The following is a 19,236-nucleotide window of genomic DNA, read 5'->3' on the forward strand; positions in this document are numbered from 1 at the left end:
TATAAAGTCATCCATCATCTACACTATAAAGAAGTGTGTAAAAACATGTTTTAAATAGTATATCATCATCCATCAGATACCCTACAAGAACATGGGTTTGATAGAAAATATGGTATTCCAAAATATTCGCAGTAAGCATAATATCACATAAAACGTAATCATTAAATCATGCTTTTCATGTATGCATTTCTACTATTAAAACATGCATTTTAGAAGGGGTCCACTCACAGATACTCTGTCGTCGTAAATTCGTACGAAATAGGAATGACAGAATCGCCGTTATTAATTGCACCTAAGCACATAAAGAGTACAATTAACAAAACTATACTAAAATGATTGGATTTGGGTAAATGGACATCATAAATAAGTCTAGGACATCGAAATTAGCCTATGAGGAGTCCTAGACGAAAACCCTAAAAAGTCAACAAAGTCAATGTCAACCGGGCAAAGTCAAAGTCAATGTTGACCTTTGATCGGGTTAACTGTCAGACCAAGTCAAAGTCAACGGGTTTGGGTCGGTCAACTGGATCGGGTCAAACCAAGTCAACCGGGTCTGGGTTAAGGGTTTAGGGTTTGACTGGGTTGGGCCTAGGGTTATTGGGTTTAGGGTTTAGGGCTTAAGGCTTGGCCCAAGAGTTTGGTGAATTCTGGGTTTAGGGGGAAACAGGCTAGCCCTCCATTAGGTTTGGGCTTGAATTCCACGAGCCAAGGGCCTAAGTTTCGCACAGCCCAAAGGCCTAGTCCAAAGGGTTTTGTTTCAACGGGCCGAAGGCCCTAAATTCCTCGGCCCAATGGCCTTGGTTCAATGGGTTTAGGCTCGAAGGCCTTGGTTGCTTAATCTCGCCGGAGAAGGAGACCGAAGCTTTCTAGCTTCGGTCGACGCCACAACTAACAACCTAAAGGTACGATCTAGGTATGAAAACAAAGTGTGAGGTAAGGAGAAGTGTTTCCTTACCTTCAATTCACCATGGGAGGGCTGGAAATGGCCGGGTTTTGCCTCGAAAGCCCCGAGATTTAAAATAACTTGCTACACTGAAATACTCGAAAATATGAAGAAGAATATATATATATATATATATATATACACACACACACACATAACAAAGAATTCAAGTTAGAGCGGTTGCACAAAAGGGAATATACCACACTGTCATGATCGGCTTGCAATGATTCCATCTTTCGTGCCTCCAGGTTTATACTTTCTTCCCCCGTCAGTGTACAAGTAGAAAACATACTTTAAAGATGTATAACGTGGAAAACACATACTAGCATAGGGTAAAAAATATGTATGTAAAATAAAATAATGTCGAAGTAGATATGTACTAACATAGAGGTCGAAAACTCATACAGAAATTGCACTGAAAGTGGAAAAGACTCAACCAAACATTTGTAACTTTGAAAATACCGATAAAACTCTAATAAGGTAATTTAAAATACTTATACTGAAAACCAAAATCGAAAATGAAGGTGGGTCTGGCCCAATCATACGTAACGTCACGTACTTCGAGAATAGTTGTCTTTGGGTTGAGCCCCAACAATAACAAATCTGGTGACATATACCGTAAACGGGTCTAACTGCTCACTTGCTTAGTGAATCCAACTAATAAGCCACCAATATCACAGTCTACAGCCCGTAATATCGACAACACATTGTTGTCTCGATATGCAAGTGAGAAGTTCCCAAGGATGCCAAAATACCATTTTTGCCCCGCAACGTGAGAGTGTACAAAGGTCGTCTGATTCTCGCCTCAACCGCGTTGTCGTACCTTTCCAGAGCACACCAATCAGATCTGCTAGAAATGTTTTGACATCCACTTACTTACGAACATTAAGGTCTTGGAGTGAAGTAATGGGAAGATGTGTTGAGACGAACACACCAGCCCCACCCACCTTGTCCTACAAGTTTGTTGCTCTGTCCACATTCAGCCGCACCCAATCATCTTCCACCACCCCAGGCATCGAACCACTACCTCCCCCATGCAGAAGAGGGATACATTTGGTTATATTTGTACCTTTTTTTACTTATAATATAGGTACATTTGGTTTTATGGTACATTTGGGTTTCTGGTACAATTTGTTTCTTAGCACATTTAGAATCTAAACATACCAAAAGTAGGTGTGTTTATTTTCAAATGTACCGTAAGTTTTAAATAAATTATTTTATATAAGTTGTCACAGCCCATCTCGAGATTCTATTTATCGAGGTTGTGAAAAGATGAAATTGTCCTTGACGGATGCTAAGGTGTGTGTGTGACATATTATTGAATAATGCATATTTTCCTAAGTTTGGAAAATTTGAAATGGATTAAAAATTATTTGCAATTTGTGTGGTTAGGGAAAGAAGTTGGACTTGTTTTGGGATGGACCACACACACACAGAGGATACCCTCACCCCGTGCCCTCTCTCTCTCTCATCTTCTCGATTCATTCTCACTATTTCCCTCTCGAAACTGTACAGACCAACACCAAAAACCCTTGAAACTTCATGGATCGAAGTGGAGATTAGCACCATCGTGTTCGTGAGTGCCCTACGAACTCAAAGGTCCTATTTTCAGGTAAGGTTTTCCTTATTTTCACGTTGAAATCACAAGCACCGAGTATGGCACTATTCATGAACTTTGTATTGGTTCGTTTTTAGGACAACCAAGCTCATAGTGAGCTCTAGGAAGTTCCCACGAAGCTCGGGGACGTTCGTTTGGAAGTTTTGGACGTCGGGAAACCCTAGTTCGAAGGTGGCTAGTTTTGGTGAAATATCCCGACGTGATTTCGAAGGATTTGGAGGTTTTTAAAGGTATAGCCATCTTCCTCTCGTAATATGTGAAGTTTTGGTGAAAATTTCATGGAAAATGGTTGAGAATCGAGTGAGAAAAGACCGATTACAGGTCTGCCCAGTTTCCGACGCCGACAAGTTTTCCCGGCGACTGGAGGTAGGGGATGATGCTCGTGGGGGGTGCGTGGACCCGTGCCTATTCCGGCGCGTGAGGGCGCATGCAGGGACATCACGGGGGTTATGACCCTTCGACTTATCAGTGAGTGGGCAGTTATTTTCTGTTATTACCTATATACTACTGAATTTCCCAGAAATTGAATTTAAAAGAAAGTATGTTTTTAAAATGCCATGCATGCATATTATGAATTATATGAATTAGCAATTGATGCATATATATATATATGAAATGGTGCTGTGGACGCACATGTGAGTATCAGGTGAGTTTTATGTTATTCATATGATTTATTGTTGACGTGAATCGTGTTGAAAGCTCATAACCTGCACCCCTGGTGTTAGTGCTTATAATATTCACCCTCATCGCACGCTCACCTTGGATCCAAGTAGGTGCATGTCGTACAGACCATGAGAGGGTTCTGACATGCTAGTCGTACAGATCACTAGAGGTAGTTCCGACTGGTAGGTGACCTTAGATTATGTGCACAGATGATTGATAAGAGAAGCACTAGAGCGTATTATTACACCATTCTTGTCGTACAGACTACTTCAGGTAGTTCCGACTTATGTGCAGAGTAGTGTCGTATAGGTCACCGTGGTGACTCCGGTTGGTTTGGATATTGAGCTATGGAATTAACCGTACAAAACCAACTACAGGGTCTCCGGTTGATTTATTATGTCACCTGTTATATTGATGCATTCTTAATCTGTTATTGACATTTATGGCATGGCATATTTTCTGGGTTTTGATAAAGAATTGTGATTTGAGATATATGAAGATTATATGCATATTATGTTATTTTCTGGGAAAGTATACAGGTTTTACAGCGAGGGGTTAGAAATGTTTTAAATGAAATGTTTTTTTGAAAAACTTTGGTTTTACTGACCCACTCAATTTTGTTTTGCGCCCTTCCAGGTTCTAGTTAGCAACGTTGGTGGCCCACGAGGATTCCCACGGCGTACTGACAGACTACATAAATGTAGGACTCACCTGCGGGTGTTGTAATTTAGTTATGGTCCTACTTGACTGCACCTAGTACTTATGCTCTGAATTTGTGTGTTTCACACTTAAACTTACTCTAGCATGCTACTTGGTTATTATTGCTAGTATTTGGTTTTTGTTTGTTCGTATTTCTCTTATCTATTGCTTCCGCGTCGCACTTTTGGTTACGTCACGTCCACGTGACGGCCATCACGCCTTGATTCTAGGATCAAGGTGTGTCATAAGTATACATAAAATTTAACAAAATTAATGAAGCTTTATTATAAAAGTGTCAATGCCTTTTTTTAATGAAGGAGGAACTAATTAAATATAATAGCAGAAATTAAAAGTAGAAAATTCCTAGATTGTGAAAAATTAGTTGTTAGCTAGCTTAAGTGAATATATTAAATAAATAAAAAATACTGAGTTGGCAATTGATTAAAGCATCTTAATCAAATTTTGTAAAAGAACAGATGGTTAGTATAAACAAGTTAGAAAAAATGCAGGGAATTCCAATTATTATTATTATTATTTTTTTGTCAAACATAACCTTCATTGATAGGAAAAAATGTTACATGAGATAAATTTAAAGAAAAATTGCTAGTGTGTCAAACGGACAAAGAAGCCCAAGTAAAGTACATGCTGGCTCAATTAGACTCTATTAGTTGACAAAAGTCATCTTCTCTAGAGTCACTATGTATTTTACCATTTCGTCGTTCAGAACAACCGATACGCAGTCATCACCAACACAAAAAAAAGGGTTATAAACCAAAACCACAGATTCAATTTAGTCCCAATTGAAGAATAAATCTAATTACTAATTTCACAACAACAAAGATGCAAAAAAAAAAAAAAGGACTTTGTTTACGAGGGGTCCTCACTGACAAGTGCTTCCACTCTAAAGTTTTGAGTAATTTTGAAGGGAGGAGCGGGGAGCCTCATGATTTTGAATTAAGTACCTTGCATGGATTAAAACTAAAAAGTATTCAAAACCCCAGTTGATCTTAATAAATACAGGTGTCAAAATGTTATTGAATCTAACATGATTAGTCGATAAAATTAAAAGAGTGAAGTGGCTCGATCTTACTCAATATGGTCAAAAGACTTTTTGACATGCCATCATAATTTTATGGATTTCATCTGCATAATTGGCTACCAGTGTCACATTTCATATTTGCGATAATTTATTATGTTTCGTTGTATGATATGTAACCAGTAAATAAAATATTAAATGTGTGGTCAAATAGTTTAGCTATAAACGATCTAATAGTTAAAAATCTTGGTACATATTATAATTTTTTTTTTATAAGAGTAATATTTTGAGTTTTGTTAGAAACAGTCGTAAACGTATGTGCATGAATGTCAATTATTGAGTGATTATAAAACTCACTTTTATCAACAATTGATAGTCGTACACATCTTTTTTTTAATTTTTTTTTCTTTCTTAAGTAGAGTTAAAACTATAATCTCTTAGAGGTCTTAGTACTACGGTCTAGTGGTATTCCTCTTTACTTATAAGTAAGAGGTCTTAAGTTCGATTCTTGTCAAATGTGAATTTGAACCACATTATTGTTAGCTCATTGTAAGGTTTAGCCCATAATATCGTTTGTTAAAAAAAAAAAAAAAAAAAACTATCATCTCTGAGAGGTTTTTGCAATTAAATTGATTTCCTCTTTTTTGGTTTGATCATTTTTTTCTTCTAATTTCTTTAATATTTCTGATTTGACTTAGTGAAGGTTAAGAACATATTCAAATGCCAAAGCTCTTAAGTTGAATAAATCAGCCAAAAGGGGACAAACCATCTCAAAAATAAAATATTTTAAGACTTGTTTAAATTTTATGCAAACAAATTATTAAAATTGACAAGAAAATCCTATTGAAACTTGTTGCATAATTAGTGAAATGAGTAAACAGCAAGCGATGCATAAGGGTGGGCGACAATAACTATTTATGTATGCTAATTTGATTTTAATGTATGAGTTTTTGGCTTAATGATGCGATATTAGTTAACCTGTCTTCATCAAAGTGGATCTAAAAGCTACGAAATTTCAGTGTCTGGTCGAAACATTAGGAAAGGAAAAGCTTATTGATTTGGTAGAAGCTCACATTATCTCTTCGTCAATGGTTGGGTGCAATTCACATAGAAAAATGACCATTGGATTTATAAACTCTCCGCCCTTTCTCTTTACTAAATTTTATTAGGTCAAAAGCCACATGATAATCACACTAATGATCTAGTTGTATTCTCTTCATCGAGAATTTAAATTATTTGTGCCACCTCAATTGACCATTAGGTCTATCCAATACCACTGTATACTTACAAATTGAGATCCTTATCCCGTTGCTTACAACCTACATTGGGTCGATGAGATCTACTACGCTGTTACCAGTACAATTTCTTGACCAACTATTGGAGTGTGGGCAAAGCAATGGACATTTGCATGTGCATGGTACGATTTCATTTTTGTAACCACTACAACATTTGATTAATCTATAACGTTCACAGACGATGTTACGATCAGTCGCTCATGCACATGAACCGTCATCAACAACCATAATCAATTCAACGCATGAGCAACTGAGTTTAGCACTCACCTACCGTCCACAACAATGGTGACCATGGCATGGCAGTGGTGCATGTGATTCTTATATTGTACGGCAATATGGGCGGTGCAAGAATGCATGAGTCCCTTCGTTATTAATGTGTGAATTTAATTAAAAGGTCCATCCCCAACTACACTAATTTCGTCACCCGACACACTTATCACAACAGGAATACGACAGCTCCTCGATCATACGTTGCTCAAAGAAAATGCTAGCACAAGGCAGTATATACAACAAGAACAATTAGAATGTAACTTAGCTGTGGCATTTATAGAGAAACAAAACCTCGAGGAAGAAGCAGTTCCAATGCAAACAAACATGTTTAGACCAACAGAATGGACCATGAGACCTTTACGAATGGTTGGTTCGATTACATACGTTGCGGTTTTGGTCCCTGTAGTTCGACTGACTTTTTACTTTGGCCATTTCACTTAAATTCGACAATTTTAGTCACTTATTACAAGACTTGATTGCTAACTGAACCAAACTACAGGACCAAAGCAAAAAATGAAATCAAACTACAAGGATGAAAAACGGTATTTCAACCCTTTATTTTAGTGTTCCTCTCATACATTCGAGAATTTGTAAATTTCGAAAATGTACAAGACTATAGTAGAATTTGTTCCCACACTAGTTAGGTTACAGCAAAAGTTTGCGACCTAATAAGTTTCTGAAGCATTGACATGACAGTGGTCCCTAATTGCTAAATAAATAGGTTAGCACATTTAATTGGTAGTACATCAACTTGCCAAGCACAACACCACCCAAATAGGTTTGATGAGTCCATATTTTACCATATATATTAAGGAAAACTAATGAAACGAGCTTGAAAACTTTGAGTTTTAATGATAAGGACAAAATAAAGGGTAAAGTGAATAGTACCATGATTGACTTTTTAGTGTAAAAATGTGGTTTTTCATTAAAGTGAACAGTACCGGATGCTTTTCGTTAAAGTTCCCTATATTTTACCCTAATCTTAGTATTAATTTATTGGTTATTTTGGTAGAATTTTGATACTTTGTTATATATTTTCAATGTAGGACATTCGACTTCCTCTGGAGAAAAAAGTATTGAAACAGATGAATTTTGGAGTGATTCCAATTGGAAGATGTTCATGATTTTTTCAAGATGCTTGTATCAAAATTCCAGATTTTTCTACCAAGCCGTTTGACCGTGGCGATGAAATAAAGGCCCAGTGCGCAACTTTCCCAGATTGATGTTTCTAGACGTTTTGAGTATTTTGGAGGTCAAGATGACATATTTTGAGGAAGATTTCTTCCGAGGATTTGTAGGGGACGTCTTCAGATTTCAAAACAGACCTTTTGGGACCAAATCGGAGTTGATTTGGTCGGTCAAAAGACTAATTTTCTGAGAACTCCGAATTTTAGTTTAAATAGGAAACCTTTTATTTTATGTTTTATTATTTTATTATGTTTCCTAGTTTTATTCTAAAACCTTTTACTAGGAGGATTTTATTTAGAGTAGTATAAATAAGCCTTTTTAGGGCTAGCCCTAGACAAGGAGAACACACACATTACTCTAGAGAGTTTTTGAAGTTTATTTTCTAGGTGTTTTCTATCCTTTTTCTATTTCAATAAAAATCCTTTTGTTTTATGATTGTTCGTAACTAAACTTTGTTTGCTAGGGCAATGCCTTGAGCCTTAGCATAAATATGTAGTCTTTATTTAATTGCTTATGATGTTATGCATGTTTACTTTGAATTATTAATCATTGTGTTTTAAATTGTTTCTATATCTTAATGCTTAGCTATCATTAGGATGTTTAGATAAGTAATCGGATACAGTTCGGTCAGAATACCACCGAGGAATTGAGTATTTGTAGCATCCCACATCACCCAGGGGAGTGGATCTTTTAAGCTTTATATGTGTATTCTCATCTCTAGCTAGCACGAGACCTTTTGGGAGCTCACTGGTTTCGGGTTCCATCGAAACTTCGAAGTTAAGCGAGTTCACATGAGAGCAATCCATGATGGGTGACCCACTGGGAAGTTCTCGTGTGAGTTCCCAAAAACAAAACCGTGAGGGTGTGGTCGGGGCCCAAAGAAGACAATATCGTGCTATGGTGGAGTCGAGCCTGGGATGTGATGGAGGCCCGGGCCGGGATGTGACAATTTGGTATCAAAGCCAATCCTTGGCTGGAAATGTGCCGACGAGGACGTCTTGTGCCCCCTAAGGGGGGTGGATTGTAGCATCCTACATTGCCTAGGGGAGTGAATCCTCTAAATTTTATATGTATATTCTCATTTCTATCTACCACGAGGCCTTTTGAGAGCTCACTGGCTTTGGGTTCCGTTGGAACTCCGAAGTTAAGCGAGTTCGTATGAGAGCAATCCCATGATGGGTGACCCACTGGGAAGTTCTCGTGTGAGTTCCCAGAAACAAAACCGTTAGGGCGTGGTTGGGCCCAAAGCGGACAATATCGTGCTACAGTGGAATCGAGCCCGGGATGTGGTGAGGGCCCGGGCCGGGATGTGACAATATTGCTTCTTGTGATTAATAGTTGTAATTTCACCTAGGATGAATACTACGTCTTAGGGGTTGCATGGTTTTTCAAAGGGTTTTCACAAAGCGTAATGAGTCATACATGTTTATATTTGATCTTAATACCACAGACGAATTGCATGTTTGATACATTTTAGCTTGAATACCACGAGTAGAATATGCATTAGGAAAACGTAACCTTCAAAGTTGTATGGGTAATTCATAAGTAATTAGTAATTGCATAGGATTGTTAAGGGGATCGTGGAACCCTAGGCTTTTACAATTTGGTTTTCAAAACTATTTTCTTTTGTTTTCTTTACTTCGTGAATTTATTTAATTGTTTTTAATTAAATTCGTTTTTAATATTTTAAGTCATTAAATCAACCTCTTCTAAACTTTGTTTTTAAATAATTAATTAAGATTTGGTATTTACATAAATTATTCATTCAATCCCTACGGAAAACGACCTTACTTGAGCTATTTATACTATAACTACCATGTTCTCTTACAAGTATTTTAAGTGTTTTTATCCCTACTTTTGCAGGTGGCAAAAATCCCTATCAAGGTTGTTACATAATTTAGTATAATAGAACCAACAACAAATCAATCTTTGATTGAGATTCTTACTTTTAATTGAGCATTGCATTGTTTCTTGATGACAGATTTCAACTTGGTCTAAATTTTATGCTCGAACAAAAATCTTAGGGTGGAGTGAATGGTGGGCTAAATCTTCCACAGCTGCTTTTGATTGAGTTGTGTCATTAGGTCATCTTCAATGGAGATGACTAAAGGTCCAAAAGCCAAAAAATTATCTGAGTTGTTCAGAAATTGATCTTTAACTGATTGCTATGCTATAATTCTCTGAAGCCTACCATGCAATTATTTGGCCAAATAGGCAGCAGGCTGGCCAAATGTAGCCCCCATCTTAGCCCTTTTTTTTAGAGCTTAGCTCCTCAGTTGCAATAATTGATTTAAATTCAACAACTAGATTTGAAAACATTCAATGGTAGTTTAACTAAATTAACCAATAAATTTAAAGTATAAACTTAAAACTAATAAATTATGGAGGGGCTATGTTTAGCTCATTCGGTTGGAGATGGTATGTGAGTATGGCCTAATACTGCTCATTTAAAAATATTTTTTTTGGGAGGCTATAATTCTAGATGAGGCTATATTTAACTTTTTCAGTTGGAGATGACCCCTCAGGTTTAGCTGCAAAAATTCAAGTGGCAGTGCAGGGTTGATGGACTTGGCAACCACCATAAAATTCAAGGCAACAACAACTATACGTCTACTTTTTAAAAAAATATGGTAAACATACACGATTCAAATTAAGCAGCAGTATTTGAAAGTGCTTCTAAAAATCTGTTAACGTCACAATCATTTTTTCTAAAAGCATTTGCAAATAGGCTCTAAGTTGGTTCGACGACAATTAATGTTGTCAAAGAAACACTCTTTTATTACAAATAGCCCTTGAGATTGATCAAACTCATCATTTTGATCCCTCACTTTCAAAATCAATCATTGTCGTCGCTGACATTCACTACCCCACATCAATTTGGTCATTCCGTTAAAATTCCGTCAACTATTATGTTAGTTTGTATGTGGGACCCCCAATCCAAAGAAATGGTGACATATGGATTACACAAAATAAGAGTTTTTATCGCAAATGGTTCTTGACATTGATCTAACTCCTCATTTTGGTCCTTGAGTTTCAAAAATCGATAAATTTGGTCCTTGACTTTCACTACCACACATCAATTTAGTCATTCCCTTAAAATTTCATCAATATTTTTCGTTTATGTGCTGATGTGATACCACTTATCCAATCATATGACTCCACATGGATTAACTATAAGAAACTATATTTTTTAAGAGTGAACCAACGGACGAGTATTCCCCGCTGACATTTTGCTCGCATCCCACAACCCCAATTAGAGAAAATGATGAGTGAGTTCAGGAGGCCAAGTACTTTAGTGGCATCATGGTGCCTTCTTTTTCTTTTTGAGCATACTCTGATAAAAATGACGATAACTTTTTTTTCTTTTAGTTTTGGTTTTTAGTTTCTTATTTTACTTTTAGTTTTAAATCTTAAAAAAAAAATGTTTCTTATAGTTAATCCACGTGGTGCCATATAATTGAATTGGTGGGACAAAAGATATTGATGAAACTTTAACAGAAGGATTAAATTAACATGCGGTATTGAAAGTCCGGGACCAAATTTATCGATTTTTGAAACTCAGGGACCAAAATGAGGAGTTGGATCAATGTCAAGAACCATTTGCGATAAAAACCCTTATTTTGTGTAATCCACATGTCATCATTTCATTGGATTTGTGGGTCCCACATATAAACTAACAGAATAGTTGACGAAATCTTAACAGAATGACCAAATTGATGTGCGGTAGTAAATGTCAGGGACGACATTGATTGATTTTAAAGGTGAAAGACCAAAATGATGGGCTTGATCAATCTTAGGGATCATTTATGATAAAAACCCTTATAAGTTAAATATTTTTAATTACTTGTTATCTTTTGTTTCAATGGAAGGTTTAGATTAGTCCAACCATAAATTAAACATCCAATTAGTTTTTTTTTTTGTTTTTTGGTCAAAGAAACATTCAATTAGTTTGCCAAAAGGAACTTTGCACCTCCTCTAATAATATTTATTTTCACATAGCTATGAGATTTCCATTTAGTATTACGTGTATATTAAACCGCAATCAAACCAAACTGCAATTTTTGAACCGATCTAATGAGTTCTAAGCAATTATAGTCCGATTTGTAGTATAATTTTAGGCAGTGTTACAATTTGGTGCAAAATATGAACCCAAAACGGAACTAACCCAAACTGTGCCAAGCCCTAAATCAAAGAAAAATGAATTGTTGGGTCGAGTCATACCCGAACATGATCCAACTGATTCCCATGCCACTCCTGCAGCGTTTGGCCCAACACATTATTAGCCCAATACATGTAAAAGTCAATCATGCATTTCCACTCTAGTTAAGCAATTTTTTCTCCACATTCCCTTGTACTTTTGTAGGCAGGTTTTTGTGAGGGTATGCACAAAATGTTCACATAGCTATCGTTATCCATGTTAAAATGTTCTCTTGTGACTCTATCGTCACTGTTGGGGAACTTTTAGGTCGAAGTAGACTTCGGTTTTGCATGTACTCATTTGTTTCCCTTGGTTCGTTTTCGTACCAAGTCTCAGAATATCTTGAAAGAATTAGCATGTCTTAGAAAATATCCCGGTTGCATCAATAACTCAAAGATAGCATGATTAAATAAATAATCACTAGCCCAAGTGAGACATGGTGTGAAAACTAGAAACATATCAGTTTAGCATGAGAGAGAGAGCTCTACTTGATTGCATGGTGTTCTAGGTTGGGTTTCTTAGGGTTCTAAGAGGACTTCTACTGACCGAGAGGATCAAAGGAAGATTAAGGAAAACTTCAAGGTTGCAGGAAGGTGATTCTCCCAAAGTTCAAGACTACTTGCATTTAGAGAGTGATTTCCCTTGTTTGGTGCAATACAACGTTGAATCTCTCTCTCCCTCCCGTTCTATACCATCACCCCTTCTGTATTGAGTTGATCCTCCAATTAAATCTAATGTTAAGGTGGAGAATTATGAATGTACGTATTTTACGTTCTAATATCGACCATTGATATCAAACACAACTCAACGTTTAGAAAATAGCTAAAATGAGAAACCATAAATTCTGTGTCGACAAATAACTAAAAAAACAAAACTCAACGTTCAGAAAATATAAACATCTTATTGCCACATTATAACATGTGAATTAGTACATTTTCTCGGTGAGAATGTGACAATTAGATTAGAGAAAGAAAATCTAGCAAGTTAGAACAAAATGAGTGAATTATTAGACAAAGACACTTCCTTTATCAAAGTAAAAGAAAAATGGTACGAGTGGAGATCGACTTGGAAAGTCGCAAACCTAACAACAAATATTTAGTACTAAAAAAGACAATGACCCAACTAACACTTGAGACTAATTTCGTACTAAAAAGTTAAAAGCCAAGGAGCATCCAAGTCGTATCAAACAACATTTGAACAATCTGGTCAAATAAAATAAACACACTTGTGTACATAATGACTGACTGCATCATGCATTTCCATTTTAGTTAAAACCAAAATTTTCTCCACTTTCCCTTGTGCTTTTGTAGGTAGGTCTTTGTGAGGGTATGCACAAATTGTTCACATAGCTATTGCTATCAATGTTAAAGTGTTCACTTGTGACTCTATCATCACTGTTGGGGGACTTTTAGTGCGAGGTGGATCTGGGCATTGCAAGTACTCCTTTGCTTCTCCTAATTTGCTTTCGTACCAAGTCATGGGATATCTCGAAAGAAGTAGTACGTTTTAGAAAATATCTCAGCTGTATCAATGACTCAAAGATAGCATGATTAAGTAAATAATGGCTTGCTTAAGTGAGGCATGATGCGGAAGCTAGAAATTTTTTAGTTTAGCATGAGAGAAAAAGAACTCTGCTTGGTTGCATGGTGTTCTAGGTTGAGTAATATGGGTTTCCTAATGTTCTAAGAGGGCTTATATTGACTAAGAGGATCAAAGGAAGATTAAGGAAAACACTAAGGTGACAGGAAAGTGATCTTCCCAAAGATCCAAGACTATTTCCTTAGAGAGTTATTTTTTCTTGCTTGGTGCAGCACAACCTTGATCTCTCTCTCCCTCCCGTTCTATGCAATTCCCCCTCTGTATTGAGTTAATCCTCCACTTTAAGGTTTCTAACCTTTCTTTTGTAGGTAAATGATTCTTTTCTGGGCTTTTTGGGTAGTCTCTAGTTATGCTAAGTCTTCCTTTCCTTTCTCCTAGCGCCATTGCAACCTTCCCTTTGGTGTAAGACAAACAAGCGTCGCTACGCTCGTAAAGACTACATCACCCGCTCTTCCCAGACCGCTACTTTCCCATGTCAGCTTTCACAAGTGTTACTTCAAGTAATGCGTCTTTTGGTTTTTCGTTCATCGTTCTTCTGCGTGAGTTAGGAAGGGAAAGTCCACCTCGCTCTTCATTTAATGCATGTTTTGCTAGGCTTTCATGTGAATTAAGGACCTAGGATCTGGTTCCCTTCTAATTGGATTGGTTAGATTGCCAGGGAAAGTGAGAAACTAAGTCTGTTCTCTCTCAGAGTCACCTACGTGGACTTAAAAAATTGGGGCTTGGACAAGCAGTCCAATTCTTCCATAATCTTGACTCGGCGTAGGTCCGATAAACTTCGGTAACTATCCACACCACAATTTACTTGGCAAACCCCGAGTATGTGCCTTAACCTTATTTTAGTGTGAATAGTAGTTAGCTTGATAGAGCTTGACGTGAAGGATATGTATGGGTATGACGTGAATTAGTAGCTTTTTCTCGGTGAGGATGTGACAATTAGAATAGAGAAAAAAAAATCTAGCAAGGTAGAGCAAAGTGAGTGGATTATTAGACTAAGACACTTCCTTTATCAAAGTGAAAGGAAAACGGTATGAGGGGAGATGGACTTGGAAAGTGGCAAACCTAATAACAAATATTTAGTACTAAAAAGCCAATGACCCAACTAACACTTAGAACTAATTTACTACTAAAAAGTAAAAAGCCAAGGAGAATCCAAGTCGAATCAAACAACATTTGAGCAATCTGGTCAAATAAAATAACCAACCTACACCCACACACTTTACCAAAACAAAACCCTACACCCACACACACAAGTACACGACAGCCGACTGCATTCGGGCCCCCACGCTCGACAATTCATACCACTTCACCTTCTACACTTCGCACTTGTACCAACCAAATGACCAAAAATCATATGCATCTTACGTTAACAATTGCAGCAGTGTCACACCCATCTGTTTGAATCAACATTTTACCTAAATTCAATTAAATTAAAAACCCTATATTTCATGTGCTAGCGTTTTAGTAAAACGGAGGCTAGGAAGAACTGCTCGTAAAGTTAAGCACCAAATTTGGGAACTTTGGCGGTGGAGATTTGAGCAAGGAAGTGCTCTGCCACGATCCGGCGTTGGATTTTTCCGGTTGCGGTTTTCGGAAGAGACTCGGTGATGAACACCTTCTTGGGTACTTTGAATGAAGCCAGATTCTTCTTGCAATGTCGCATCACTTCTTCCTCTTCCAAGCTTGAGCCTTCTCTTGGGATTATGGCACAATTAATCTGCATAATTAACACATAGTAACATAAATAATCAACCACAGATTGCCAATGATGATATATCAAACTGATTAACTCATCAAAATCAAATATCGACGCCATAACTATCAGATATTGAACTGGGGTTTGAAAATTGTAGTTTAGTTTGGCCACGTACCTCTTCGCCATATTTATCATCAGGAACTCCAAATGCAACGCCTTGGGCGACCTCTGGATGTGACAAAAGTACTGCATCGACTTCAATCGGCGATATCTTTTCCCCTAAAAGGACCAAAAACATACACATTGTGAACTAAACTTTACTCGCGCATTTTATCGAACACTTGGTGTGCAATTTCGATTAATTCAATTACCTCCGCGATTAATCAGCTCCTTAATCCGACCCACGAGGCTCAAATACCCATCGGAGTCCAAAACTCCGATATCCCCCGTATGAAACCACCCGAACAAGAAAGCCGCTTTGTTCGCTTCCGGGTTGTTCTTATACCCTTTAGTCACATTGGGTCCTCTGATGCAAACCTCGCCGTTCACCCCCTCCGGCTGAGCCGAACCGTTTTCGTCCAAAATCGCAAGCTCCTGACCCACGGGTCGACCCACCGACCCGGGCTTGTGGGCCCCGTCTTCCGGCAACGGATTTGAACACATCAAATGGGACGCCTCTGTCATCGCGTAAGCCTCCAAGACCGGAGCGCCGAACGATTCTTCAAGCCGCGCCAATATCGACGGAGCCAGCGAGGCGCTGCAGGTCCGGATAAACCGGAGCTTCGGGTATTGCGGTTCGGGTTTGCTGCTGTGGCGGTCGAGGATGATTTGGTGGATGGTGGGGACCGCGGTGTACCACGTGGCGTTGTATGTGACCATGTCGGACCAAAACGTCGAGGCGGAGAATCGGCCAGCGGCTGGGAGAGTCGCGGCGGCTCCTGCGGAAAATGAACTAAGTAACCCGGCAATTAATCCGTGCACGTGAAACAGAGGGAGGACGATAACCGTCGAGTCCGACTCAGTGAGTTTGTAGACCGATTTGATGTTCTGGACCGAGGAGGCCAAATTGAGCTGCGTCAAGGGCACTCCCTTGGGCCGGCTCGTAGTCCCCGACGTGTGAAGGAAGAGCGCCACGTCGGAGGGCTCGTTGACGAGTTGCGAGACCGAGTCGGGGCTCCCCTCGGCGGCGGAAGAGAGTGTGACGTGGCTGGCGGCGTCAGAAAGGTTGGCGGTGACGTGAGGGATGTTGAGCTTGGAAGCCGCCGCTTGGGCCGCATGAATCGGTTTTTCCGGCGTGATCAGGAGCTTCGATTCCGAGTCGGAGAGGTAGAACTCGAACTCCTCCGCCGTGTACACCGCGTTCAGCGGCGCCGCTGTCGCTCGGCACCGAATCACCGCCAAAAACATCACAACAAACTACAGAAAAGACAAACAAAAAAAAAAACCGTCAGAAATTTTTTTCCTAATTTAAAAACTTGTTTGGTTGCGGAGAAAATGGTGGAAAATAAAACGATGCGATATGTACCTCGACGGTGTTGGGGAAGGTGAGTGCGACGGTGTCATTTGGGGCGATGCCGGAGGCGATTAAGAGGGAGGCGGCGTGGTCGACCAGCTCCTGCAAGCGCGCATGGGTCAAGTCGAACTTTCCGGAAACGGAAAGGGCGCGGTGGTTCGGGAACCCCGACGCCACCTGCTTCAGCAATCCGGTTAGAGTCGGACTTTCCATTTGCAGAGCAGAATTAAATTAAAATAAAATTAATAAATTAATAAATGGAAGCGATTGGATATGAAGAAGGAGATGTGCGGTTTCGTATTTATAGGGTCGCAGAAAGTGAGGGGAGGGAGAAAGTGAGGGGGAGGGAGAAAGTGAGAGGGGAGGGGGGAGGGGTGGGTGCGGTGCAGGCTGGAACCGGATGGGACACGTGGCGAGCTGTTGCCGGTCAGATGGAATGTGCCGCACCCCCTGAGGTGCAGTTCCACGTATCCACGTCATGTCGTTTTGTGTGACACGTCAACAAGTTGGCCTGGAGGCTGACGTACCGGGGCCCACCGGGGGATTGGTGGACTTGGAAGATGTGATGGACGATCAGGTGGCGGAAAATGGATTTTGAGAGAGGGCCGGGGAGGGAAGTGGCCGAGAGAGTGGACGAAGAGTCATTTCATGGGTCGATTGTGGGCCAGCCCACAGACTTGCGTAATGAATCGCGATTCTATTTTTAGTGTTTTATGCCAACTTCGCTTTGTAGTTCGACGAAAAAAAAAAAAAAAAAACAAATTTGCTTTGTAGATTTTAAGCATTTGACGCTTGTTCAGTTTCCTTGAAGGAGAAAGGAATCCACTCGTTTTCGTTTATTTTATTTTTTTTGGCTGAAATGAGTGTCAGCAAAAAGGTTTATAAAACTATGCAGTGTAAGAAAAGGGATTTATCAATGTTGATCAAGGCTAAAGCTTCATGGCTCATGCGTTCACTGGATGGTCTGGTCAATAATTTTTTTATGCCTAAGTCATTTTCGTTGAAAAAATGAGTGGTTTGGGCTTGTATATGCAGCCAAAGCTTACCATAATTTGGTGGCTATAGGGTATTTATAGGAAGGTGGCTAGCCTACGCATAGGGTTTTACCCTACACGTGGCGGCTTCTCATTGGTCAAGATGAGTCATCCGTATAATTGATAAGGAAAGAATATTCCTAATATATTAATTAGGAGATAATATTTTGGGATGATGATGGAAGTATCCTTGTGATGAGGATTTGTTACTTGTTTGAGTTGATAGTCAATAGAGAGTATTAAAAATAGAATTTAGTAATTAATCATATCTTTAATAACCTTGACTTTTCTTGTTTGCCATGAACACGGGAGTCAGCTTATGTCGTATTCTGTTGCTTAAGCCTCCATAGATGTTGGATTGCGCTTGGGAATACTTATGGGCGGCCCTACCCATTTAATGAGGACATTCTTATCTTTTTCGAGAAAAGATCCACGTGTCATCTCTATGATTTTTGAAGTTATTTAAATCTACCTTAAATAGAGAATTAAATAAATTTGAAGAGCAATCTTTATTTCAACAAGAAAAATGAGAAAACCTAAGGAAATTGTACCCTCTTACCTAGTCTTGTTCTTTGTTTGCTCTTGCGAAGATTTGAATTGGCGTTATTCTTCTTCTCCGTATTGCGACATGGTAAGAAAAGATTTTATTTTATTTTTTATTTTTTTTCAGGAACTACTTTGGACCCACGGGTCTTGATGGGGAAGCTTGGTGTGAAGCCGAGGATGTCAAAAACTTGGCTGGAAGCCACATCACTGCTGCAGAAAATCGGCTTCGTTGAGCAGAGGCGTTAGGTTAAAGCGAGCTGGGGCTCGGTAAGGCGGCTGACTCAGGCCAGGAAGGCACTGGACTGGGCTGGCGGTAGCAATAGTGGATTGGCACGGGCCGGGTCTATGTGAGAGGGAGGATGGCTGGGCCTACAGGCTTGGCCGTTGAAGAAAAGTGGGAAGCCCATCTGGGCCTTGTGTCATCTTGGGAGAAGCTGGGCCTATGGGCCTGGCTGTTTGGCTAAGAGCAGTTCCACCCCTAAAAAAATATGCCAGCATCGAGTCCGTTTAATTCACTTAGTGAACAGTGATACCCCTAATGAACAGTAATAGGCCAAATGCATCTTCACCCTTAAAACTAAATAGCCTAGTCAATTTTATTAAAATATTATTAATTTTTATTATAAAATAATAATTTGACTTTTATTTTCTAACTCGGTTTCTCTCTCGGTTTTTCTCTTTCTCTCTCTCTCTCTCTTGGTTTCTTTCTCTCTCTCGCTCGGCTCAGTCTCTTGATTTTTTCTCCCTTGTCCAACTGCTACATCTGCATCGCACATGCCTCTACCTCAAGGTCAAGGTAAGAAACTGCACCTTCCTGTTCGAATTGGGATTAGGGGTTGGGATTTTGAATTCAAAATCAAAGGTAAAGTTAAGGATTGTGATTTTGAATTCGAATTGGGATTATGGATTTTAAATTGGCATTAATCAGTATATGTTAT

The 19,236-nt window shown here is 39.0% G+C and overlaps 1 protein-coding gene across 1 annotated transcript; it reads right to left on the reverse strand.

Moving 5' to 3' along the window:
- Nucleotides 1-14,660: 14,660 nt before the first annotated feature.
- On the reverse strand, nucleotides 14,661-17,000 carry LOC126599714 (probable CoA ligase CCL9). The gene is made up of 4 exons (XM_050266127.1): nucleotides 16,731-17,000; nucleotides 15,577-16,621; nucleotides 15,381-15,484; nucleotides 14,661-15,226 (listed from the first exon to the last, which is right to left on the reverse strand). The coding sequence occupies exons 1-4, from the start codon at nucleotides 16,929-16,931 to the stop codon at nucleotides 15,008-15,010; spliced, it is 1,569 nt and encodes a 522-aa protein (XP_050122084.1). The 5' UTR covers nucleotides 16,932-17,000; the 3' UTR covers nucleotides 14,661-15,007.
- Between the last annotated feature and the right edge of the window lie 2,236 nt (nucleotides 17,001-19,236).

Source organism: Malus sylvestris, chromosome 14 (genome assembly GCF_916048215.2).
Source record: "Malus sylvestris chromosome 14, drMalSylv7.2, whole genome shotgun sequence".
Classification (NCBI taxonomy): domain Eukaryota; kingdom Viridiplantae; phylum Streptophyta; class Magnoliopsida; order Rosales; family Rosaceae; genus Malus; species Malus sylvestris.